Source organism: Convolutriloba macropyga, chromosome 8 (assembly GCF_964194025.1).
Source record: "Convolutriloba macropyga chromosome 8, txConMacr16.3, whole genome shotgun sequence".
NCBI classification, from domain to species: domain Eukaryota; kingdom Metazoa; phylum Xenacoelomorpha; order Acoela; family Convolutidae; genus Convolutriloba; species Convolutriloba macropyga.
The window spans coordinates 13,327,212-13,355,162 of record NC_134475.1 but is presented as its reverse complement, the minus strand read 5'-3'; the positions used below and the strand labels follow the sequence as shown (position 1 = coordinate 13,355,162).

Sequence of the window (27,951 nt, the reverse complement as noted above, 5' to 3'; positions counted from 1 at the left end):
TCATCATCAACCGTAAAATATAGAATTAAAAAGATATTTTTTTCGAATTTTGTTTTCCAAAATGTTATTGAGGTTTTATTATTTGACGGATTTCCGTTGTTTTTGTTGACAATTTGTCTTTTTGCCATTTTTTCGTCAATATTGCTGAAAAAAAATAATAAAACTGTTAACGATAGTGTTATTGGTTTGAACTGTGGAGACGAAGGAAATTTGTCGAGCTGATTGTTCCAAATTTTTAGCTAACATTTTGCATAAATTTTTCAAAATTCAGCCTTCTTTTGATCAAATATGCGCCAATTATGCCTCCTTAGCACACTTTTAAATTTGCCGGAAGGGTAAACCTGAAAATCGATGGCATCATTTTCTTAATCCCCAGAGAGGGCTAATTTAATTTTTTCTTACTACATGAGTTTTGCGGAATTGAAAAATTGCCATATATATATATTTAGATATATATATATATATATATATATATATATATATTTATATGTAGATATATATATATTTATATATATATATATATATATATATATATATATATATAATATATATATATATATAAATATATATATATCTACATATAAATATATATATATATATATATATATATATATATATCTAAATATATAATATATATATATATATATATATATATATATCCAAAAATCATCAATTATTTTTGATATATTCATTTTTGTCAAATTATCTATTTCGCCAAAAATTGCAAAAATAAGTTAGTTTTCATGGACAAGCAGCAAAATCAAGGCTAGATTTGGACTAATCACGGCTCTTTACTACAAAGACATTCGAACTTTATGGTTTTGTAAAATAAGTTTACTTCTTTTTTGTTTACGATCAATAAATATACCAAATTGATTTCAAATCGAGGCACAAATGTCGAGAGATCTCATTTACGAGCAAATGAGGCCAGGTAAAAGCTTATGGCTTTTATGGCTTCAACACTGTTTGCTTAAATTTTTTTTCGAAAACATTGAGTTCTGTAGTTGTTTTTTGATATTTGCCATTTTTTCATCTTAATTCTATAAACCTGTAGCTTCGGCAAAGAGATCCCGTCTTCTTTGTGGTGAACCAAAATCCAGTCTTCAATGAGTTCATATGTTAGATGAAGTGGTTTTTCGACTTTGCTACGAGTTTCTACAATTTTTTTGGACAGTCGCCCAATTTCATGTTAACTTTTTGTCTTGCCAGATTGTTACAACATGAACAGCCCATGTGTCACAAACTTGATGCTGAAAGAAAGCGTAATTGAAATTCATTGCCCTTAGTTAATAGATCACAAGGTTTTCGACACCGTTTTCTCGCAAAAATTAGTTATTATTTTTGCCTAAACTTGTCGTTAAATTTGGAGTCATATGATATATTCTGGATAATGACAGCTCTTAATGGCCTCTTATGGAGGTATATACGAACCTATTCAAGGATCTCCGTTGATACTTAATGTTTTTGATGACTTTGAATGTAATTGTTTTTAAAAATGATGGCTTTCATCTTGGTTCCGAACTTACTTCTGTCAACGTATAGCTTTGCCTCATAAATGAGAGATCAAGACTTCTCTCTGTTTGAAAGCTATTTTATCTACAAAACGAATTTTAAAAAAATGTTTTCTCAGTTTGATACAGCGAGCTTTCATAAAAACTGTGTGTATTTTGAATATTTGCCCATATTTGAGTTTAATCTTTTAAAGTCTTGTCGTTTTAACACAAAGACAGGCCGAGCTGGCGTTTAACACAGCAATAATTATACAGGTATTTTTTTGTTGAATTTCAAGCATTTGGTTTGATGATTTAAAAGCTTTGACACTGATTTTAAGCAATATTTAATCGAACATCCTATGGAGGTAAAATGAACCTCTTTAATGATTTCAGCCAATAGCTAATGGTGTAAATAAAAATTAAAAAGTGCAGATGGTTTCACGACATTAAAAACTGCTTCGCCCTATTTCCCATTAAGTCTCATTCAGGAAAGCTCCAGTATCTTTTTAGTCAAGTAAAATTAATTTGTTTAATTTAAGTTTTATGTGATGCCATTTTGACTTATCGTTTCTTGTAATTCATTTTTCAAGATTCATTTTCTGAAATAATTTGTGTACAAATAAAAAAAATCGCTTTAAACAAACCATTAAACGATTTGAATAACACCGCTTTAGAGGGCCGATGAGATCTGCCATTAAAAAAAACAAGACAAACAACCAAATAAAAAACGAAAACAATCATTTATTACGATCAAGACTCAGAGTCGACCTTTTTTAAAATCTGCTTAAAATATGTCACTTCAAAAATTAAGCGGATATTTTTTTTAAAAAATCGACACTGAGTATTGGTCGTAATAAATGATTATTTTTGCTTTTTTTATTTTGTTGTTTGTCTTGTTTTGTTAATGGCAGATCTCATCGGCCCTCTAAAGCGGTATTATTTAAATCGTTTAATGGTTTGAGCTTAAAGCGATTTTTTTTATTTATACACAAATTAATTAGAAAAATGAATTTTTGAAAGTTTTATCTCTTCCAAGTCAAAAATGTGGATGATTGTAAGCACTTCTCTGTTTGCCTTTTTTAAAGTTCTGAATTAGGCTCAACTAAAACAGCAGCCGCTTATTTGCTTTTTATTTGATATCTAAAGTTATGCTACAGAGTATTCCGCGGTTAACTGAAAATGGTTGTCTGGTCAGAACCATAAATAGAGTTAATTACCGTAGCATTAGCACTGCATTTGGACATCACTCAACAAAGACCCTATGGATCTTTTGATCACCTAGCAATTAGGATGTAAATGAGTTCTAGCTTGGTTCATACAGTAATGGTTCTAACCTACTTGAAACCAAATTATTATTATACTGCAAACAAATATCGTTTGGTTCTAGGACTATAGATGAGTTCAACTCATGAGCACTGGTTAAAAATAATAAAGCAGCCTCACCAAAAAACGCTTTTCCTCGAATGTTTTGAGGAAATCCTCGTACTGTTGAACTTCATCCAATGACTCCTCTGGTTCCCACGTGTTCCATTTAGGGTCCCATCCCTTCCACTTCACATATAACATTATCTTCCCGTCTTCTCTGATTCGACGCTTCAGAATCTTCTCAACCTTAACAATTAATGTACATCAGATGGAATCATTTGGTGAGCTGGCTAATTACAACCGCGCCGATCAGTTCCAAAATTATTTGTTATAAAGGAAATATAAAAATATATTACGACAGACAGTCTTTTCTCTCCAGTCAAAATCAAATATACCCGGCACATTGTCAGAAAATAGCCGCCATTGATTTCCATAACACCGATTAGGATTGATGAAAGAACAGAAAAATGAAAACATAACCCACTAAACGTCGGAAGAATTGCTCTCGAACGACTAGTGGGAGCTCTAATCAATTGCCGCCTGCTTCAGTCGGTGGGGGGGGGGGGGGGGGAGGAGGGGTAGCCTCAATGGGACTAAGAAGTTCTATAGTGGGCTTCAAATAACCACATTAGAGGTTAACATATACCACTATTAAGATTTAAAGTGAAACATGGCACCAGTTTCAGTGCACTTTTCATTTGACTTTTAGTGTTAAATTGCCGCCAATTGAGTACAGCTGCTTGAAATTGTGATTGAGAGAGAATTTTGGATCACGCGAAACGCAAAAAGTCAAGGGCATAAAAGTCACTCGAAAAGTCAAAACCGCCAAGCAAAAATTTTGCATGAAAAAGACACAAGCTTACAATAATTGCTATGAACTTTGTTCAAGAGCAATTATTAAAAAAAATGATTGATGAAAAACATTCAAAAAAGCAAGCTATTTTGATTGAATTTTGCTGTTCGACAGACTCCTGTTTCTTAATGAGAGGATACAGGGGCTAGTATCAATAATAAAAAGCATTAAAGATGGTAACTGCGAATAAACTTCAAGAAGCGGGCATCTAAAATTGGGTTTTACGGGTCTATACCGTTTCTATTTTTGATTCCGTTTTTTGATAATGATTTTGTTCATTTTAGATTGCGTTGCTGAGCAACTGATGTTTAAAAGCACTTTAAGCAGAAAAAGCGAAGAATGAAACTACACCAGAGAAAAAGACTTCACACAAAATGTCGAAAAAGCGACAAGTTGAGGCAAATTTTTGTTCGATGAAGTAAAAAACAGCTGGAAGACTGAAGAACCAACTCGGAGTAGATACTTAGACCCCAGCCATTTACTAATCAACCAAAAAGTGCCTCTCATTTATGGTTATTTTTGTAGAACAAAGTCAAATTAAAAACAGTCAGAACAACATGGGGAAAACCACATCTTTTTAGATACAAAAAAAACTATTGGAAAAAACACTTGCAAAAAATAGTTCTTATTCAAATAAAGAACACAAATTGAGAAAACCGAGAAAAAAAAAGAAACAACAAAACATTTTCTTTAAAAAATGGTCTACAAAACGCTGCTTCCCATCAATTACATTCAGACAACCCTCCAAAATTATTTTCTCCTCGATCAGTGATCTACCCACGGCCTGCCTGTCTGAGACATCCTAATAAAAAAGAGAGAAAACAAAGAACGAAAAAAATAAGGAAACATTGCAAATTTCTATAATTCATTATAATACATAAATTGCACTACTTAAAACTAAATTGTCACCTCTTAGTAGGAATACCTATTAAATACCTGTCGATTAGCTAGCAAACTCAAAATCAGAAGAAATATTCAACAATTCTAAAAAAAGAGACTAAAGTGAGCCAAAATTTAATTAAATTCACCCGATTTTCTTTAACAAACACAACTCACAATCAATATCAAGTGAATCAAACGAACCCCAAATACACAAAAAACTAACCTGAAACCATAAAAAGACCCAAATTGCTTTTATAAAAATTAATAAAGAGCCTAAAAAGTGCTAAAAAAAACGTTACACCGGGGAAATCTTATCAAAATAAAATTTAAAAGTCTAAAATTTGCATCAGATTGGAAAAATTATTTCACAACATACTATTACTAGCCAAAATATATGAAACAAACACTTTTTGCTGAAAAATTAGAGTTAAAACTAAAAAACCACTCTGAAAAAGCCGCACGTGATCAAAAAAATATCGTTCGCTTAGCGAAAATTTTTGACACACTTATGGCTCTCATAGAATACAGCATGAAAATCACTCTTTCTCTCTGCTTTTGACTTCTCTTCAGCATATTGACCTTAGCACTTGTTTTCACGCGCCGCATCTGACTTTGTGACTGTGCAAAGAGAAGTCACCGATTTGAAAAAAAACGGATCGCAATAACTCCTCTTCGAGTCGTAAAAATAGAAGCGCAATAATAGCCTGATGAAAAAAATGAGCGCGCTATTAAATACTTTTATACGCATTCTAGAAGATAAGAGTGGAACCATCTGGAATCTCATTAAGTGCAGAATCTATATTATTTTTTGTGTTTTTTTTTCGGTTTTTGAGCTTAATGGGTCCCTAAATTAACTTCACAAAATTAAGCAAAGTTAGCAACACTAGAGGTTTCAAAGTCGTTAGAAAAATACTAACAGCAGTGAAATTTGCGGTTTTCAGTTTCTCGAGCAACAAATGATGGTTTTGGAGAGCTGGGCACCAATAAGAGCAAGTTTGTGTTCTCTATGTAAAATTCTACCCATTTTGTGAAAATCTGCATCTTCTTTTTGCATCCAAATGTTCAAAAATTGGTTGCCATAGATTGCATTCCTCTCAAAATTAGATAATTTTTTTAATTTAATTTTGCCCTCATAAGGGGAAAATATTGTATCAGTTTTTGCCTCCTTATAATTTCTATATTATTGTTTGATTCTCTGTAGATATTTACTTAATAGAATCTTGAGAACGGTTATCTGTTTGATCTGTGTCCGTCTTCCAAATTCAATTTTTCAAATTTCTTTTGTGATTGCCCGGTTAGGGACTTTTCACTTTGTTTATCCGGTTCTCCAGATTCACTGGTGGACTTGTCCTGATATACTTTCTTTATTAGCTGTTGTTCAGGCCGCGGCCAAGCCATTCATCTAGTCGAAGTCTTGAACTTTAATCTTATTTCATAATAGGATAAATATATAGGATATAACGATTTAGTATTTGTGGATAAGTCAGTCATCATGACCGGTCTTTAAATTTGTTTAGTCAATCAATGGGTATCGAAGCTCACCTTCCTGTACTAGTATTTGTCTTTAACGGATATACAAGTTTTTAACCTCTAGAAGTATATTAACATACCCGGCAGATTGCCGGAAAATAGCCGCCGTTGATTCCCATATCTCTATTGGGATTGAAAGAAAAGAAAATATCAACAAAATTGATTTTGGTATAAAAACCTTTTAAAGTGGGATTTATTTTGCTGTCATTTCGTAATTGAACATACCCCTGTCTTTCAGTGAGAGGCTACAGGGTCTAGTATCAATACCAATAAGCATTATAGATAGTAATTAAAACTTTTGAGAACAAAGTTCAAGTACCGAGCATCTAAAAATGGGCTTTATGGGTTTATCCCGTTTCTATTTCTGACTTCAATTTTTTATACTGACTCTGTTCATTTTGAATTGCTTTGCTGAGCAGCTGCTGTTTAAAAGGACCTTGAGCAGAATGACAGAAGAGTGAAACTAGCCTAGAGAAGTCAAAAAGATTTCACGCAAAATATCGAAAAAGCTGCAAAATGGGTAAAGGGAAAAAAAGCTCGACGAAGTAAAAAAAAATTAGGAGCGCTATAAAAAACATAGCAGAACAAGTCCTGACACACAATTCAAAGAATTTTCATCGACTAAACAGAAAACTAGGCTAAGAACGGACTATGAATAGATTGGAAAAACCATTTAGAAAAAAACCAATCCGAAAAATCGAAAAAACAGTAAAAATCAAAGTGAAATGGCCGCATGTAAACAAAAAACCACTAGCGGGAAAGCAAATTTTTGTTCAAACACCGTTTTCTCACTCTACTTTAAATTTAGAGCAAAAAAATTTCACGCCGCAAAACCACTCGCTTTTTCGCTCCACTTCCTGTTTCGGCGTGACCAAAATCACTACACCAATTTGACTTCAAAAATCATGAAAATGTGTGAACAGATCTTAAAAAAAAACATAGCCGGAAGAATTCCGGAAACGACTCGAAGTGGAAATCCACTTAAATGCCATCCAACTGCTCATCAGACAAAACGTGCCTCCAATAATTTACGCTTATCTTGAATAAAACCATAAAACAAAAAAGTCAAAAAAAATCAAATCCATTAAAATATGATTAAAATCTGATCAAATTCTGTCATAAATTGCTACCACAAAAAACTATCTCCGCTACAATTACTTCATCAATACAACTAGTAACTACTAAAATCACTTAAGAGAGTTTTTAAAAATAATTGAAGCCAAATCATGAAAAAGTAAGCTCTTACAAACAACTTTGAACAAAAAACTGGAAAAAGTTAATTTTTTAATATTACAAAAGCACATATATCTAAACGAAAATTGTTTTCAGCCAATAGGGTACCCAGATCCTTGCAAAATAATAGGCAAAACATAATAGGTTAAGAAACTTGTCTAAAAACAGAAAAACCGAAAAACTGCGAAAAATTAAGAAAATTAGTTCCAATTTTCCGACATATTTCTCAACAAAAAACTGTTTCATATCCACAAAACTGTATCCACGTGTTAACTAAAAATTGCTCAAGTAATAGGGGTATCTTCAAAAAAAAATCGTAAAAATTAGCCCAAAAATCAGCAAAATACATGAAAAACATACGAATTAGCATAAAAATCATATAGATTATCAGAAACCTTCAAACCACTACCAAACCCAGCCTAAAATTAAAAGCAAATCATAACCAAACCTCTTAGAAAAAAATTGAGAAACTGCTTTAAAATGCCGCACGTGAACAAAAAATTTCGCTCGCTTACAGAATTTTTTTCACACCTCAATTTCTCGCTCTCTAGGAAACAGCGATATGAACAACATACCCAGCAGATTGCCGGAAAATAGCTGCCGTTGATTCCAATAAGCATGATTGGGATTGAAAGAATAGAAGATATTGAAAAAAAAAGATTTTTGTACAAAAACATTTTTTAAGTCCGATTTATTTTGATGGCATTTCGTAGTTGAACATAACGTACTTCTGTTTCTTAGAAAGAGGCTACAGGGGCTACTGTCAATACCATTAAGCATTAGAGATGGTAACTAAGACTTATAGGAACGACGTTCAAATAGCGGGCATCTAAAATTAGGCTTTATGGGTTTATCCCGTTTCTACTTCTGACTTCAATTTTTTATACTGACTCTGTTCATTTTGAATTGCTTTGCTGAGCAACTGATGTTCAAAATCACTTTTAGCAAAATGAGAGAAGAGAGAATATAGCCTAGAGATAGCACGCAAAATGTTGAAAAAGCGGCAAAATGAGGTAAAGCGAAACATTTTTTATTCGACGAAGTAAAAAAACATAGGACATGTCCTGAAATACAATTCAAAGAATTGAATGAAAAACTCAGACGTGCTCAACCTGACCAGCAGATCAATTGAACAATGCCAGCCAGAACACAAACAAAATCATCATAAAATTGAGAAACTAAGAGAATCAAACCTAAACAAAAATATACTCATTGCTAAAACTGTTGAAGCTTTTAAACCTAAGACAAAATTTTTTCCCTTTAAAAATACTTTTTTCACAAACATGCTAAAAACCAATTTTTTTTCTGAAATCGATCCAGTATTATATCAGCCAGACCTGAAAAATCTTCATTGGCCCTTGAAGATCGATTAACTCGAAAGTGAAAAACTTAAAAAAAAAAAATCAATTGCAAATTATAAGGAAATGATGCTAAAAATTGTGATATAAATATCTTCAGAATCATTTCTATGTCTCTAGAGGATATCCACTAACCCAATTCCAAACTTTAAAAAAACTCATTGGCTCAAAGGTCGATAGACATTATTTTTTAAAAATTAAAACTTCAAAAAGTAAAAAAAATTTTTCTATTAAAATGTTGAAAGCCATTCAATTGCCCCCTAGCAACTATTTAAACACATACTATCGAAACCTGGATGAAGTTACCTCGCTACTGAGGCAAGAAAAAAAAACAAACAGTTTGAAAAAAAAACGTGAAAAAATTGCAAATTCTATCAAAAAACTTCTAACAGTCGAAATGTTAAAATGTTGAAAACAAATCTATTGAAACTAAAAACCATGCAGTAACTTTTTTAGAACGTGGAATATGTTTTCTCACACTTCAGAATGGACGAATATTAAAAACTGACAAAACCATTAAAAAAAATTGCAGATTTTATCGAAAAAGGCTAAAATTCGAGACATTAAAAAGTTAAAAACCATTCCCTTGTTACTAGAAACTATGCAGTGCCCTATTAACAAACCTCAAAAAAGACTGCCTGGTCCCTGACGGTGGAAAAACTGAAAAATAACGAAAATTTTCAAAAACCTGAAAAAGCGATTTTTTGTAAAAAAAAATCGCTAAAATATGTGATATTCAAAAGTTGAAACCTATTCCATGTCAAGTAAAAATTTTCCAGTAACTTTATTGTGAAAATTTTCCAGTAACTTTAGACTGATGAGGTTTTATTGCCCTTGGAACTCAAACAAACAATGACAATAAACGTCAAAAAATATGAAAAAATTGCAAGTTTTGTCAAAAAATGATAAAATTCATGATGGCAAAAAGTTGATAACTATTCCATTACCACTAGAAACTAAGCAATAATCTATCATCAAACCCGTTATCAAACCTTAGATGAGATTTCTTGACACCTAGGGCTAAAAAATCTCAAAATATGACAAAAATTTTCAAAAAACCTGAAAAAAAATTGCAAAAATTAGTATCATTTTGCGTGTTTGTGTTTGTAGTACCAAAACATATAGCTCAAAAAAAAAAATGGTCATAACAAGCAATTTTGTCGCGCAAAAAACCTTCATCAACTTTGAAAAATTTAAACCTAAGACTATTCAAACAAAAATTATGAAAAATTGCACCATTTTGAGCCCAAAAACTCCTAACAATGACCTTTTAACCTTAAATTAAGGCCATCCCAGCAGTTGCACCACTATAAGCACTTGTAGGACTACCAAGAGCCCACTTTGGGCCCCTAATGAAACTTAAAGCCCGCTGGGCTTTATCTGGTTATCCCGTTTTGAAAGATCAAAGTCATTGAAAAATGTGTGAACACATCTTAAAAAAAACACAGCACACCAATACAATTCAAATTCTTTGAATTGTAAAAAAATAGGAGCGCTATAATAGCCGGCTGAGAAGATGAGGGCGGCTATTAAAAAACCACTCTCTTTTCGCTCCGCTCTTCGTTTTGTTCAGCAACAAAATCGCTCCAAATTTTTTCACGAGTTTCATTTCGCGCTTCAAAATTCACTCCAATAAAATTGATTTAAAAAAGGACTTCTCCATTACTCCTCTTCGAGTCGTAAAAAGACAGCGCCCCAATACAATTCAAATTCTTTGAATTGTAAAAAGGAGCGCTATAATAGCCGGCTGAGAAGATGAGGGCGGCTATTAATAAGTAATCCTGTGCATCCTGTGATCTGTTAACTTACCATTAAGTAAATTTGGTTTTCGAGAACTTGATTTGGTAAGTTTCTAATCAAATCACAGCGTAAATTTATGAAATTAAAGCTAGTCAACCTGAGCTGCTGTGCACTGAAACAAAACAGTTGAAAAAAGAAACAAAACATTGTTTCTCGGGTCAGTTTTCTTCAAAGTAAACTAGGTTCCACAGAACAGTTTACAAGAAGTTAACATTTTGGTTGGTTTCAAAACATTGATTGGTTTTCAAAACATTGGTTTCAAAACATTGATTGCTTTCAAAACATTGCTTAGGCAATTTACCAACCAACTTTACCCAACAAAAGACAATTTGACACTTAAAAAGAAAGATTATGGACGAGCAACATCTCGCAAATGTTTTTGTTCTGACCGTCGAAACACAGGTTTTCGCCCAGGAAACCTAGTTTACCTATCAAAAATCAACTATTTCACCCCGGTAGCAATTCTGTATTGGGTGAGTGTATTTCAGCGTTATAGTTATAGTGCAAGGCATTTTAGCCAACCAGCCAAAATATTACAAAAAAATCGTGAAGATAGTCCATTTGGGCAGAATCCGGTTTTTTTATCCGTAACCGGCGGATACAGATTTGACGGCAGATACAAAAAATTTCGTGCTGGAATCAATCGTGCCACCAGTTAAACTTGATAGTCAGGCTATTTCAACCAGATACGACAAAGCTCACCATCTCGTGATTTTTAGCTTGCAATAAAAATTCGGCCAATCAAAGTACAACGACCAAATTAAACCGTGCCCAGCAATTTGAAGTGATATAGCGAAACGCACTTTTCACCAGTCAAATACTTCAGCAGTTTTACACTCGACAGGAAAGATTTATAACATCACTCTAACTGGTAGTTTCAGAGTTGTTGCGACTTTTAGTTGGAAGAGTTTTCAGATAAAACACAAAATGTAGATTATGGCGAAGTTTTTGAAGAAAAAGGCAGTTTGACGACAATCATAATCAACTTTCCACTAAACAAATCAGTGGAACAAAACCGACTTTTGGAACCAACCAACAGTTAGACGCCGTAACAAGTGTGTTTCCAAATTTCTTGACTCAGGATAGAGCTTTCGAAAATAAAAAAAGTTTAGAGCCACGTCTTCACATGGCAATAGAGTTAGCTTTAGTAGGTTTGCACTCGACATGAACAGGTGAAATGAGATTTTGAGTTATTGAACTCATTAAGAGCATTTATCGTATATTCCGTTTTTTTTTTTCACAATTTGGCCTGCACAGTAACAGTCATATAGATGTTGTGGAATTCAGGACCACGTTACCTAAAACCTCTTCGAGGTATCTGCATTGCTTATGAAAACTTCAATAACAAAATCGTACTGAGTTTTACGCAATTTATTGGAAATTTTTGTCATTTCTCAAGTTTATCGAGCTTCAAGGTACCATAAAATTTCAGATGAGTATTTGGATATGACTTAGCAAACTACAAAGAAGAACTTGAAAACTGCAATATCATGTTGCTCCAAAGCACAAAGCAAGACAACGACAAAAATATTTTACAGCAACCTGAACAAAAAAATGCAAAATAAATGTTTTCATCAGCAACTACACTACAGACTCCAAACGCCGAGATCCCCAAATTAAATGCTTACAATACACCTTAAACCACTATTTCTCAGAAGAAAGCTCAGATAAACAACACAGATAAACAAACACATAAACAAACACAGATAAACTTTTATTACACTTTCCTCCCTGATTGAAACATCCGCAGCAAGGTCTTGATATCATTTTTTGTTTTTTGTCACGCAAAAACTCTAACGAGCCGTATTAGTAAAACTACAGAGCAATATTTCGCTTGATTTGCCTATTTATAGCAAACTTCATCAATAGACGCTCCAAATTATCTCTGTGAGTAAGCGCAAAAAGCCACCCAAGTCAAATCAATCAGTCAAAAAGCATAAAAACGTAGATGTAAATATCTAGTTTGCATGAGAAAATTAAGCGTTTTTTCTGAGGCCTTTTCAGCTAATAGATACGATTGTATTATAGTCAAATAAGCATGAAATCAGTAAATTTCAAAAATATCATTTTGACACATCTGAGATTAATATTTAGTCCTTTTATTGAATCGACGAAATGTCGGTAGTGCCCCATTGCTGACAGGTCACAAGGCTTTCAAGGAAGTCATTTCCGATCCAACCAGAGTTGACTAGAAACAAATTCCTGAACATTGCCTCCTATTCAAAATATTCTTTAGGAAGGATACCTGTAGCAAAAACAGTAACCGAAACGCAGTTGAGATTGACATATTTGAAGAACGAACAATCTTGCAGATTTCAACTTTGGGCTATGTGTGAGCAATTTGGTTGAACTAAACTGGGCAGATTTAATCGATTCTTCGCTTCCGGCAAAGAAAAACAAACAACTAAAATGACACCAATCAAATTAAATACATCAAAGAGAATCGCCTAACTTGCTACAAATTGCTCTCAAACAAGTGACGAGAGACCTTAGTCGTGGCTGCCTTAAAAACAGAGGGCCATTTTGTCTGTGAGAAAAAAATAAAATTGGCGGCTGGGGGGGGCATAAGTGTTTTTAGCCTAATTTTAGTCGAATGTCAGAAGTCATACATCAAAAAACACATCCGTTTGTTTTCGATACGAGTTCACACAGTTTCAACAATGATCCGCGAATAGTCAACCAGTTTCATGACATCAAGAAATCCGTAACTTACAAGAAAAACATCTGCTTCTGAACTTTCTGATCGCCTCAATTATATTCTAGTACAATAACATACATAACCATTATAATTTTGATTGAAATGTTCTATACGCACATTAGAATCCTGGGCCCTACCGTCACATAACCTTGATAGGTTACGGGCCCAGGAAATTAAAATCCCTACGATTAATCATCAAAAAAGGGAAAAAGTAACGCGCATTTCTTATCTTTTTCATGCTCGATTTTTTTAATCTAAAAAACAGCAACATTGTATTCTGCAGTTTTCAAAGTATTGAAAGTCGAAATTCCAACTGCAAATTGAAGGTATCGAAGATAATCATTGGTTTAAAGATACATGTCCAAAATTTTCTGTGATAGATTTTGTTAACTGAAAATAATTAGAAACACAGAAGATATTCTATCACAGACAATGCGGAGCTGATATCACGTCGACAGCATATCCACAGTATTTCTTGTATTCACGGAACATATTGTATGCTGAAGCTGGGGAGATTAATATTTTATTTTCTCATGTTGACAACTTTTTCAATATGAACAAACAATTGTCGGAATATTGCCAACTATTCATCCCTGATACAGAAAAAATCTGAGTATTCATGTAATAGAATATTGACAGATTTTGCAGTCATCTAACAGTTTTTTGATACAGCAAAAAATTTCATAATGAAAGTGGTGTTTGCCTTTTCCGGCTAAAACGCACACAATTTAAGGGAATTCTTAAGAGATAGAAAATACCAGTCACTCAAATAAGTTCAAATTTTCTGATTCTTGATTCCGAGGTATAATATGCACAAGAAACTCGTTTTTCATAACATGTTCTAACTACTGCAATAGTCATTTGAAACATTAACATAACATTGCAAGTTTTACACAGTGCGATACAGGCTTTGCTTATTTTCAGGATCAATTTGAAGCAAAGATGTTACAAATGAAACTTTTAGGAGTTTTAAAAGGGCAATGTGATGAAACTGAGCTTAAAAAAAATTGAAACCTAATGCTTCCGAGGAAGCCAAACTTAGAAATAAGCTCCGGAAAAATACGATGAGTTAAAGATGCGTGTTTGGTGTGAGATCATACAATTACTTGAAAAACGTTCTGCAATGTTTTTGAGACCTTACAAAGAAGATTGTCCAAAGGCTTGGGCCGTAATGTGTAATGTGTGATAGATATGAAAGTTGTGAACGGCCTCGCCTCCAGCAATTGAATGAAAAATTGACTAAATTGAAAATAATAGCAAATGAAAGTGTTTTTGATTATATCACACGGTTTGAAGAGTTGCAAAGTAATTTAAGAGAAGTTGATGAACAAGTCAGTGAGCCCATGCTTATTTCTACTATTTTGACAGTTCTCACAAAAGATTTTGGTAATTTTGAAACAATTTGCAAATTCAGTAAGGATGAACAAAATCTGGATAGTATGAGATTTAGTAAATTTTGAATATGATAAAACACAACGTAGCAATGTTGAGTGTCTGGAGTGTACGTTCTTCGGCAATAATAGACAAAACCCAAAATTGAAATGTAATTTCTGTGGTAAAATGGGTCGTAAGCAAGCGTTTTGTTGGTCAAAAGATTCTAACAAAAGAAACAAGAAATGTCATCATTGTGGTATTTTAGATCACCTAGCAAACGATTGCCGCAAACCAAAACAAAAAGTACTGTTCTTTTTGCAAAATCAACAACCATGACTGCAGCAAATGTTGTTAACTTAAAAATGGTACCAGTAACATTGAAACAGCTAATTTACTTCGGGAAATGAACTCAACTTATGAAAAAAAACTTTGCTTTTTTTGCAAGTAGTGATAACAATGCTTTAGCTACGAATAAGTGATATAATAATTGATTCAGGATATAAAAATTACATGTTCAAAGATCGCGAAATGTTCGCTACATTAGATGAAAATTCTTCGGGATTTGTTTTGTTGGCTGTGCAAACAATTCAGAATCCGAAATCCAAGGAAAAGGTAGGGCTGAATTTTATGCGTGTGAGGATAATGGAACGAGAGCAAAAATAACGTGGTCAGAAGCTCTTCTCTTTTTGTTCCCGATTTTTTTTGTTTCCCGGAGGAATTTAATTTCAGTAAATTAAAAAAATCTGGTAATAAAGTGGAATTTAGAGAAAACGATCAGATAACAACAAGAGATGGCACTGTTTTTCCATTGATGCAAGAGAACAATCTATTCCAGCGGCGTGCTAAGTTTATCAATCATGAGACTGACAGATTAGGTCAGAATAATTTTCAGGATTTGATAAAACTGCAAAACCATGTTGATGGGATGCCAAGTGACAAAAATGATAGCAGCGAATTGGATTGCGGCACTTGTGAATTAAACAACGCAAAACGTAAACGACTTCCAAAATAAGGCGTTGACAGAGCCAACAATGCGCTTGATATTGTTCATGTTGAAATTTTATGACCAGTAACACCTGTATTTCATTTACCGACAGATTTTCCAGATATTCGAAAGTTTACTTTAGACAGACTCGCGACGAATGCCTCCAGTATTTACAACAGCTTTGCGCAGATTTAGGTACACCTCAAACACTTGTGACGGCGCGACAGTTTTCCTCTAGTCAATTTTCCAGGTTCTGTTGTGAAAATAAGGTGAGACTTGAAAATTCAGCTGCTTATACGCCAGAAAAAGGTAAAATACAGAGAAAATGGTGGACTACTACCGGCATGACAAGATGTCTGTTGGATAACGCAGGATTGGGAAAAGAACACTGGACCTATGCAATGAACAACGCTTTTTACACCAAAAACTACTGTTTTCACTCGGCAATTGGAGAAACACCTTACAAAAAATGTATGGATCCAAACCAAACGTTTCTTTTGTAGAGGTTTTTGGCTGTAAGGCCTTTAGCTACATTCAAAACAGTTTCGGGGAAACTTGATCATCGTGCTCCGGAGTTTTTGTTGGATTTTCAAATAACAGCAAAAGGTTTATTATATGAATTTCAAACGAGCAAGCGAGCTACAAGGTTTAAAAAAAAACTCAGTATGAATATTCAGGATGTGATATTTTGCAAAGCTTAAAACGATCACATTCAACATTCTTCGGAAGATCCCTCAGTAGCAAATATTAACTTTGGTTATGTTAATGAGACAGATTTTTGCAATGAACCCATTGCAATCCTGAACGAGGAGACAGTAGACAGTTATTTATCACCTCTTCGTAGATCTGCTCGACTTAACCGGAATACTAATTAGTTTGAGTTCTCTGCAGAAGTGGAAGAAATCTTGTAATGATAAGCTGAACTGCCTTGAAACACTCAAGAAGCCCTGACAAATGAAAACAGGCGATACGCAATGCAGCAAGAATATAATTCGTTAGTTGAAAACCACGTTTGGGAGTTAGTTCCTCTTCCAGAAATTGTAAAAGCAATTGGGAGCAAATGGAATTTTGCTAAAAAATATGGTAGTGATGGTAATGTCACTAAACACAAAGCACGTTTTGTGGCAAAAGGTTATAGTCAACAACAAGGTATTGACTACGAAGACACATACTCACCAACTACTAGACTGAGTACCATACGTATCATACTTCAAATAGTGGCAAATTTAGGTGGTCTTCACAACGAAATGGACATCAAGACAGCGTACTTGAATGTACCAACTGAAGAAAATGTATACATTTTTCAACTGAGGGTTTTGTAAGACTTGACCCAGATGGTAATCCATTAGTTTGTAATTTGAACAACAGCATTTACGGTTTGAAACAGTTAGGAAGAAATTGGTTCCATACTTTTAAAGAACATTTGGAAACCATAGGCTTTGAAACATGCATAAATGATCTTTTTTTTATTCATCAAAAAACGGAAAAGCATTTTGGCAATGATTTGCGTTTGGGTAGATGATATTATTTTCTATTGTCCGGAAACTGATTTTTATCAATGGTTTGAGGGAAAGATGTCAAAAAATTCATTATCAGTGAATGTTCTGATCTCAAATGGTTTTTGAGAATGAAATTTGAGTTCTCCGATGGGATAGTTGAAATTAGTCACGAAAAATCATTTGATAACCTCCTGATAAAATATGGAATGAGCGACTGCAAAAGTGTATCGACACCTCTTGCAGAAAAACAAAAATTCACCAAGTTTGCACATTGATAAACCTGATATTGACAATACAACTTATCGGAGTTTTGTTGGGAGCCTTAACTATTTTGCACTATCAACACGACCAGATCTTTCACAGGCGGCGCATGCTTTGTTCTTTCCTTGAAATGCCACAAATGGAGCAATAGATTGCTGCTTAACATGTACTAAGATATTTAAAAGGTACAAAACATCTAAATCTATCTTTCAGGAAAGGGACATCAGTGGTTGACAATTTGGCTGGTTATAGCGACTCTGACTGGGCTGGGAACATCGGGGTTCTTTTATAAATGTGCACAAATTCTGGCTCAATTAGTTGGGCAAGTAAAATCCAAAACAGTATTGATACATGTTCAGCGGAGGCTGAAGTTTACGCATGTGTTTCAGCTGCTCAAGAAATGTGATACTTGAAGGGTATTTTAGCTGAACTCAACCTTCCTGTACCAAGCCGGCCTAATTTGTTTCTTGATAATTAAGCCTGTATTGCATGAAGTAAGCAAATTTCTCACCATAGTAAAACTAAGCATTTTGCAATCAAAATACAGTATCTTAGAGATATGTGCCAGAGAGGTATACTGAAGTTAGAGTATATTCCTACAGACAAACAAGCAGCTGACATGCTAACAAAAAATCTCGGTAAAATTGAAACCGAGAAATTACAGCACCACCTTCTCGGTAGCAAAAGACAAAGATGACATACTACTTTTATTTGAATGTCAGAAATCATACATCAAAAAATACATCCGTTTGTTTTGGATACAAGTTCACACAGTTAGTTTCAACAATAATCCGCGACGTCAACCAGTTTCATGACATCCGGAAATCAGTGACTTACAAGAAAAACATGTGCTTCTGAATTTTCTGATCGCCGCAACTATTTTCTGATACTAAACCATACATAATCATTATAATTTTGATTGGAATGTTTTGCACGCACATAATATTCCTGGAAGGGGGCATAAATGTGAAGGGGGTATCAAATGACACAAAATTGCACTTTACAGGTTAAATTTACGTCTCCACATCAGAGTCCAAAAGTGATGTGGGGTGGGGGGTGGGAATGAAGGGCGTCGTGTGGTCCAAAACAATTTAAAAATTTTTCTTCATAAAAACAAAAATCTTGAGTTCAAGCGGCTTTTAAGGTTCTGTAAACTGCGTTCGCCTACCTCATATTCATCTTCAGCCATTTCGTCGTCATCATCTTCAATGTTTTTCCCGTTGACCTCTTCCGAGTGAGCGTGATTATTATTATTATTAAGCTCCTCAAGTTCGGTCGCAACAGACTTCTTCTTAGGCGAGTTGGTTTCGGTCTTTTTTGGTGATGACATAATTAGCAAATAATAGAAACAAACGTGAGCGAACTCCACAAGTTCAGTGGTGTGAAGACAATCTTCAGAATGTCTTCAGGTCAGCAACAAAATAACAAAGGCCTCAATAAATGAGTCAAATCAATCTGGAAATAATTGAGTCTCCAAGTTAATTTAGCAAATTGACTAACTTGAATGGTTTCGTATTTTACTGTTTTAGCTAAAATTTATCTTCCTGCTTCCGTTACTAACATCGAATGCTTAACAGCGTGATAAGATGTGTGACATCAATTGTTCAAAACAACCAGCAGCTATTTTGCAAGTTCAATGAAAAAAATTGACAAAGCGCTGCTTACTTTTTTGATGTTTGCTCAAACAGCGAGAATTGAGACAAAATGGCTGTGGAAACAATCGCTAAAACATAAACTGCAGATAAACAGAAAAACCATTACCTTACTGTATATAAATTCCATAGAGAAAAAATTGAGAACAGTACAATCAATTCGACAAAAACAGAGAAATTATTTAAAAAGAACTATTTGTCATATATTATCAAATGGTAGTTTTAATAATTCATATGAAATAACTGCCTTGCTTCAATCCACAAACCCCGCTTATTTTTCATAATTATACTTTCTATTTATCTAAAATCTATTTTCACGGATCATAGTTAATCAACACTGAATCCTCATATGTCAATCCTGCATTTTTACTATGGCCAATTTCTGATCAATCCAACTTTTATTATGTCAAATTAAAAATCTCGAATAATTCATTAAAAATCTCGAAGTTTCATCTTGAATAATGAGTTAAACGATCTCGGTAACTTCAACCCTACTTTTTTATTAATGCGTGGGGTGCAACTTTGTTCAAAGGGTTTGTGATGCTTCTCGGAGAAACGAGTTTGTATCAATTTTGTGTTAAATGCTTTCTTTTCCTGTTTTACGGTTTCCACAGCTTGAGCAAACCGTCTTCGGCGAAGGTTGAAATAAGATTATTGTGCGGATGGTGTGAAATACCAATCACATCTTTCTCGTGCACAGTCAAAGTTCTTTCTAGTTTTCCTGTTGTAGTACTGAAGCAATAGAGCACTTTGTCATCAGCAATACAGTACACCCATTCCCCCCGAGGCGATACGGTACAACAACAGAAATCTCCTCCCTCTCGCTTTCCTGAGGTAAAACTTCTCACAACGTGGCCTTGGATGTTCATGATTACCAAAGTACTAGACTTATTGCACACTACAAAATGGTCTGCATTTTTAGCCAGCAGATGGACACTGTTGACTGGAATATCTCCTCCTCCGATTGATTTGAAAGTATTGATGCATTCATTTGTTTTGACACTCCAAATCTTGACAGAACCGTCCGAAGAAGCACTAAGAATATAATGGCCGTCAGCTGAAAATATTGCGCAATTCACGAACGATGAATGTCCTTTGAACTCTTTCAGGATTTTGCCCGATTTCAGACCTTGAATTCTTATCAACTGGTCAAATGACCCGGTCAATAACTGACTTGAGTCTTTAGAGAATGTCACAGAAGTCACACCTTTGCTGTGCGCTTTCTCAAATCGACGCAAGCATTGTCCAGTTTGAATTTTCCACACTTTAATCTTCCCATCTTGAGAACCACTGGCAAGCATTTCAGAATCTGTGCTAAAGGCCAGGCACAATACTGCATCGTCCATTAGCATAAAATTCTCGGCAGCTTGATATTTCAAATCTTTTCTTATTTTTCCAGTCTGAAAATTCCACACTTCAATGAAGCCATCAACACTTCCGGTTACCAAATATTGACCATCAGGTGAGAATGTACAACATTCCACATGAGATGCCTGGCCGAACTTGATCAACTTGGACATTTGAGTTGGGTACTTTTCCTCCTCCAGCTCTTTGACGGCAGCCTTGCCTCGGAACACGTCAATAACAGTTCCAGGAGGTAGTAATCCTTGATACTGCTGCCATTTGAGGGCCTGGGTCAGTAGGGCAAGTAATCTTGATGACGGTACAACAGTCACTTCATTGGACAAGGCCTCAGCTATAGCTTGTCTTCGTTTCTCCTTCGAACTACCTCCAGTATAAACTTCTCGAGGGTCAAAATAAGACCGAGTTAGCAGATTTTCCAAATTCACAAACCGGTCCGGGAACTGCTGTTTCATAAGCTTCATAGGTTCCGTTTGTCTTAGAAGCGTCCTTGCAGCTCCTAATTCTCGCAACTCTATCAATTCAAGCACAATTTGTTCATACAATTCGATCAAAGTTTTATCGGGTAACTTTAGCGGTTGAATAGCTTCCAAGACTATGTCCCAGTGGCCTGATATGATATCAGTTGTGAATTTTTCAAGATTATCAACTGTATTTAGAGAGATGGTACTTTCTTCTTGCAAGACTTGTAAAGTTCGCTTCAGGTTGTTCTCTTTTAGAAACTGTTCAATAAGACGAACAACATCGGAAGATTCGATTTCCAAAGACATCACTACTCTATAAAGAAAACATCTCATAAAATGACTTCAACAATTAATTATAGAATGGGATCCTCGTCAAAATGTGCACACAATTCACACATACCATTATAAATCGCCAGATGCGTTGTAATCAAAATGTCCTAATCTTCTGTAGCCGTGCCCGCGCTCACTCAAACCACTCAAACAATCTTAAACATAACAGACTAAAGCCAACCGAATTACTCTGAAACGACTATCGAGCGGCGGGCTTCCTCATTAACTAGCTACGGCTTAGGGAGGCTAGCTTAAACTGAAAAAGTGGAGGGGAGGTGGTCTGAGCCGCGTGTGTACTTTTTGCAAGTGAGGGTTCGAGCTTGAGGGGTTATGGGAGGTGGAAGGGAGAATTGTGGCGGGTTTGGATTTTTGAGGGAGGGAGGCGGATGTAAGCTCTGCACACCATGAATTTTTTGCCTCTTAAAAAATCGGTGAATCGCATACTTCGTAAGCCATAAAGTCCTCCCAGGCTTCAACTGTTTATCGCGTTTCTGAGGACAACAAGTCGATTGACTTCATTGGCCCTTGAAGATCGATAAACTTAATATCAAAAAAATTTCAAAAAATTTGAAAACAATGGCAAATTTTGATTAAAAAATTTGCTAAAACTTGTGATATGATTTCCTCAGAACCATTTTATTTTTTCCATAGGCTATTCGGTAACCTAATTGCAAGCCTTAAAAAGTTTCATTGCCTCAAAGATCGATATAATAGGAACATTACACTAATTTTGAGAAAATTTCACAATTTCAAATTTTATCAAAAAATTACAAAAATTTTGCTACAAAAATGCTGAAAATCAATCCATTGCTCCTGGCAACTATGCACTAATATGCGATCAAAAACTACAGGTCGCAACCTGTTCGCTGAGGAAAAAAACTGAACAACAGAAAAACTTTCAAAAAACTTGCCAATTTTATTGTCAATTTTATCGAAAAATATCAAAAAATCATGATATGAAAGGGTACAAAATTGCCAATTCTATTGCCAATTAAAAAACAAATGCTGTAAACCATTACAGGCCCTAGAGGAGGTTTTCTGGCCTCTGACGCTGTAAGAACTTGAAAAAATGCAAGCTTTATCAAGATATTAGTAAAAAACGTTATTTTAAAATGTTGAAAACCATTGCCACTGAAAACTATGCAATAACCTATTATGAAACCTGAAAGAAGGTTTGATGGCCCTGGAGACTAAAAAAAAACGAAAAAAAAAATTTAAACACTTAAAATGCAAAAATTAGTATTATTTTTCGTGTTTATGCTTGCAGTACCAAAACATATAGCTTATAAAATGTCCATAAAAAGAATATCTTGCAAAAGACCTTTTCCAACTTTTGACAAACGTCAATTCAAGACTACTCAAACAAACAACTCGAAAAATGATGGGAAAACGTTTAAAAAAATTGCACCATTTTGGGCTCAAAAACTCCTAAACATGATCTTTTAACCTAGAGTTAAGTAATTCACAGCAACTGCAACACTAAGCACTTAAAGGACTACTAAAACCAGCTTTGGGCCTCTAATGAAGCTTAATGCCCACTGAGGCCTAACGTGTTTATCTGGTTTTGAAAGATCAAAGTCATTGAAAAATGTGTGATAACATCTTACAAAAAAACGACAGAGCCCCAATACAATCCAATTCTTGGATTGTAAAAATCACACTTAAGGCCAGTAGTACAAAGAATTGCATGTAAATACCAGTAGGACTAATGTAATTGCCACAAATTCCATTTGAGATCGATTAACAATCTTAAAACCCCAATGTAAAAATTTTTAATGATATGGTCCATCTTTTCTAAGCCGATAAGGATTCTATAGACATAGGACAATTTACCCAACTTCATTTTAAACAACGACATAATACCCAATCTGCCATTCTACCCAAAGCTATTATACCCAATGCCACTATACTCAATGCCAATATACCCAATCTGCTGTTTTTCCCAATGCAATTATACTCAATCTACCATTTTTCTCATGGCCATTATACCCACTGCCATAATACTCAATCTGCCATTTTTCCAAATGCCATTATACCCAATCTGCCATTTTACCCAATAGCAACTTTGTTTTACCCTATCTTAAAATTAGCAGCGCGAATTTTAGCAGAATGGCCATATCTCGGCGGCGCGTGGGACTTGATATGAAACTATCACAACCGAATATTGAATTATACTGTCCATATCTTAAAACATCCTTATAATAGCAATGGATAAACTGTAATCGATTTATTGAAAGATGAGATTAAAGGTCACTGGGTAAATTGTCATTGGTTAAAATGTCATTTCACCAATTTAGTGCAGGACAAGACAGCAAACTTTATTTTTTTTGTAACTTGCTTGAACAGAATCGTTATGTTATTCTGCATACAGATTGTAATGAAAACCTCTATGAGACCAATAACCCCATCAGATATCGGTGATTAAAAACTTCAGAGGAAGCTAGCAGACTACTCAAACTGGTCTACTTACTCTCCAAATGAGTAATCAAATTAGTATCGCTACGTTAAGTGTCCATTTGTTACGTCAGTTTGTAAAGTAAATAGGCGCACCACGCAGGGTATGAAACGTGTATAGCTACATTAACTCTCAGGAAAATTGTCAATTTTTAAAAATCATTTATGAACTCTCAGCAATTGCATAATCGTTCGTAAAAATATTTGAAAACTGGTATAGTCAGACGTGGAATTATGATAAAAATTATAAAACAGGACAAAAAAGACTAAAAGCAATCAGATCTCTTCCAAATCTCAAAGTTATCAAAAATAACCAAACAAATTGAATAAAAAAAAACCTGAAAAGCAACCCGTCAACGAAAAATAGAATCACTAGAACAACAAATAACGTAACTTTGCACCAAACACTGTTACCAAAAATTGAATAGATCGAAAACTAGAGTTTCCATGATCAAAAACAAAAAATCATAGGACGAGAACCGTAAACCGTTCAAACTACAACACACAGTAAAAAAAAGTGTTTGACAAATTGCTCTAAAAATAGAGACGGCCAACGCTTGATCCTTGTGCAACAGCTCGTTGAAATTTAGAGAAACAAACTTTTGACGCGTTCTTGATTTTATTTAAAGCAATAATTTTTCGGCAGTTGAATTCAGCTGCTTAAGCTCTGAATGATAGACTAAATAGGACCACCGAAAAAGAAGTCAAGCAAACAAAGGTTAAAAAACCAATGCTTTCATGATGCACAATTTTGGCATTAAAAAGACACGACTGCAATAATTGCTTCGAACTTCGTTAAGGGTTAAGGGCAATCAAAAATTAAAATTCATTGTATTTCAAATAAAGTCAACACAAAAGAGCACCTTCGAATATCTCAGAGCAAATTAATGGCTCGAGTACTTCTAATTGATGTCGCTTGCAAAGTTTTGACAATTGCTGTCGACAGAACTTGCACCCTTATTGCCATTTTAATTTTATGAAGTACCACCTCAAGTTCAATAATTAAATCTGAAGACTGTGAACAAATGAGAAACATACCTGGCAGATTGCCAGAAAATAGCCGCAATAGATTCGTAGATCGGCAGTCTAAAAAAACAGTAAAAAGACAGACCAAAAAATTCGTCCTTTCATTGAAGGCTGATCTGTTATATTTTGATCAAAAACCTGTATAAGTTATTGCTGCCTCTATTAGCTGATCTCAAATATCCTTCATTTAGAGTAACACACACCCATTTGACCTTATCTCTTTGAATTAAAGTAAATAAAAGTCAATTTCAAACTGAGGAAATCATTTTTGAGAGTGAGGTAAGTCAAGTGTGACCAAAAATTTAATCACGTGCATGAACAAAAAAACTCGCTCCACTAAGAGCGAAAAATGACGTCACACATGCAATTCAGTTGAAATTGCATGAACGAATGAACAAAAAGTGGCTGTAACGTCATATGGTCGTAAAAAAAATCATAACGACGAAATAAAAAAAAACCAAGAGAAGGCCAATAATAGCACCAGCTATCGCTGTGCGGCTATTAAAAACATTACGGTAGCTGCCGACGAGTCTAGTACAAATATAATCAGATATAAAAGAAATCAATCTGATCGAATGTTATCATCTTTATAGTGGTATATATTAATTGTTACGAATAGTTTCATTCCATATTAGGCTACAATAAGCATTATTGTAGCCTAATATTGTAGTAGTCTATTATTGTAAGGCAGACCCAAGGTGGGCTCTTTTTACAGCCTCAAGGTATGAAGAGTTACGGCTATTTATTTCTGCGCGCGAAGTAGGCTTTCCTAATTCTCTCAGACTAACCGACTCTATAAAACACAGATAAACCTCAATTATAATGGTGGCTATAAAGAGTAACATCGGAGTCAGAGGTATACGAAGCGTATTAATATTAATATATTTGCTGCAAACTGCTTTTGCGAGCAATTAACAAAAATTTCCAAAAAAGTGCCTGTTCAGTCATTTATAAAAACGTTTATACAAGTTTTTTTTACTATAACTCATAGTTAATGAGAATCAGAGATGATGACATTACGCCACATAACAGCAGCTGAAGAGCGGCATCAACAAAAAGAGAGAGAGATAGAGAGATAAAATGTGAACGGTAAAGAGAAGTAAAGAAACCCCAACCGACACAGAGAAAGAGATCGAAATATTTTTCATGATGACTCTGCAACTTCTTGTTGTCTAGCCTCGTTATTAAATGAATCACATAGAAAAAAAGCTGAAACAGGCGAAATTTAAAAAAAAAGTTCAAAATCATTTTTTGTCTCGAAAGGAACCCATAGCCACGACTTAAAAAGTTTCGTTGGCCAGAAATGGTCGTAAAACTCTGGCAAAAATTCATGATATTAATATCTTTAGAACCCCTTCTATGTCTCGAGAATATATCCAGTTTCAAGCCTGAAATAGTTTCACTGGCTCATAAGATCCATACATTTGGAACAAAATAAAAATTATCCGAAAACTTGAAAATTTCATCCAAAAATTACCAGAACTGGAGTCATAAAAAACAATGAACACCATTCCAATAACTCTAAAAAGTATCCAGAAGCTTATTATCAAATCTTGGAGAAGGTCCCAGGGACCCTGGTGCCGGAAAAATTCAAAAACATAAAAAAATCACGAATATTTTAAAAAAGTGCTTAAATTCGTGATATTGACATCTTGACAAATATTCCATTACATCTATAAACTCTGCAGTAATATATTATCAAACCTAGAGGAAATTCCGTGGCTCTTGAGGCTAGAAAAACCTAAAAAATGACAAAAAAAAATTCGAAAAACTTAAAAAATTGCAAGTTTCATTAAAAAATTTGCTAAATCTTGTGATAATAAAAGATTGAAAATCATTCCAAGACCAAAAAATTCCCGCAAACTATAATCAAACCCTAATGGAGGTTTTGTGACCCTTGAGTCCCAAAAAACCTGAATGACTACAAATGTTAAAAAGAGGAAAAACGGCAAAAGTTGTCAAAAAAAGATAAAACTCCTGACGTTAAAATCTTGCAGGCCAATCCATTACATCTAAAAATTACACTGTAACCTATTTTCAAACCCTAGAGGAATTTTCTTGGCTCTTGAGGCTGAAAAAAATCTAAATAACGACCAAATTTTTCAAAAAAAAATTGGAAAAAAGTTTTGTCAAAAAATTGCTAAAATTTGTGACATAAAGTTTAAAATTAACAAGTTTAAAAATTATTCCATGGCCAATAAAAATTTGAAAGTAACTTATTATCAAACCCCTTAGAAGGTTTCTGGTCCCTGAGTCTTGAATGACCTAAATAAGGAAAAAAAGTCAAATTTGTAAAAAAAAAATTGCACAATTAGTCAAAACATGCAAAAATTCGCGATGTTAAAAAGTTGAAACCATTCCATTACCACTAGAAACAATGCAGTCACCTATTATAATAGCCCAGAGGACGTTCCTTGGCACATAGGGCTAAAAAAATAGAAAATGTCAAACGTTTTCATAAAGCTAGAAAAAAATTGTCCAAATTAGTATAAATTTGCGTGTTTATAGCGAGCGGTTGTTCGTCAGTAGCTAGAAAGGGAGTGGGGATGCACCGAGAGCTGATGAGGTGGGGGCAACAGTGGGGTGTTGGGGGGGGGGAACAGCGCGGGGGGGGGTGGGGTCAATAGAGGGGGGGTCAACAGTGAGGGTGTCTTTAACCTCTAAGAACCACCCTTCACACCATAAGTATAAGTCTCCAAAACAGTTTGAGCTTAAACAGAGCTGAAAGGCTCTAAGAGCACTTAATGCTCGCCGGCCGCTACCTGATTACCTTTTTTGAGGACGAAAAGTCAAAAGCGTCAGACGAAAAATCAGTCAAGCGAAAAATCGCGTAAAAAAGACCGACAGGACTAATATAGTTGCTACAAACTTTGTTTGAGAGCAATTAAAAAGCAGACTATAGGACCAAGTAATTCCAGCTAACTTTGTTAGAGGGCATTAATTAGTTCGAAGAACAAACTGATCTAAAAATGCAATGAACTTTGTTATAGCGCTATTAATTCAGATTAACAAAAAACAATCCGGTATTAAAGTGACTTCGAGATTAGTTCAGAACAAAAGGGAATACGATGATACGTACGCGAAATGCTCAAAAATAATTTTATGCAATGATGATAAAGTTCATTACAAGTCTCTTCTTCAAACTGAGATGGAGGAGTCTTCTATCAGAGGGAATGATCATGAATTAACGTTGACTGGCTATTCACCGCGCGCTTACATTTTAGCCAAAACCATAATACCTAATGAAATGGTAAGCGATTCCTCTCGATCTTCGTGTTCAATAGTCCGGTTGCAAAATGGTAGATAGTTGGAATTACAAGCGAGCTTTACTA

General features: G+C 34.5%; 2 protein-coding genes across 2 annotated transcripts in view; both read right to left on the bottom strand.

Annotated features, from left to right (window-relative positions):
• The window catches only part of LOC142344484 (chromobox protein homolog 3-like), a 21,664-nt gene extending 2,848 nt beyond the window's left edge, over positions 1–18,816 (bottom strand). Inside the window, exons 1-2 of the mRNA XM_075396147.1 lie at positions 18,500–18,816; positions 2,937–3,104 (exon numbers count right to left, since the gene is read on the bottom strand). Coding sequence (XP_075252262.1) covers positions 2,937–3,104; positions 18,500–18,661 — 330 coding nt within the window. The 5' untranslated portion in view covers positions 18,662–18,816. The remainder of the gene's footprint in view (positions 1–2,936; positions 3,105–18,499) is intronic.
• Positions 18,817–19,123: 307 nt separating this feature from the next.
• On the bottom strand, positions 19,124–21,295 carry LOC142344483 (WD40 repeat-containing protein SMU1-like). Its single transcript, XM_075396146.1, has 2 exons — positions 21,210–21,295; positions 19,124–21,122 (listed from the first exon to the last, which is right to left on the bottom strand). Exon 2 carries the CDS (start codon positions 21,113–21,115, stop codon positions 19,583–19,585), a length of 1,533 nt encoding a protein of 510 aa, XP_075252261.1. The 5' UTR covers positions 21,116–21,122; positions 21,210–21,295; the 3' UTR covers positions 19,124–19,582.
• Between the last annotated feature and the right edge of the window lie 6,656 nt (positions 21,296–27,951).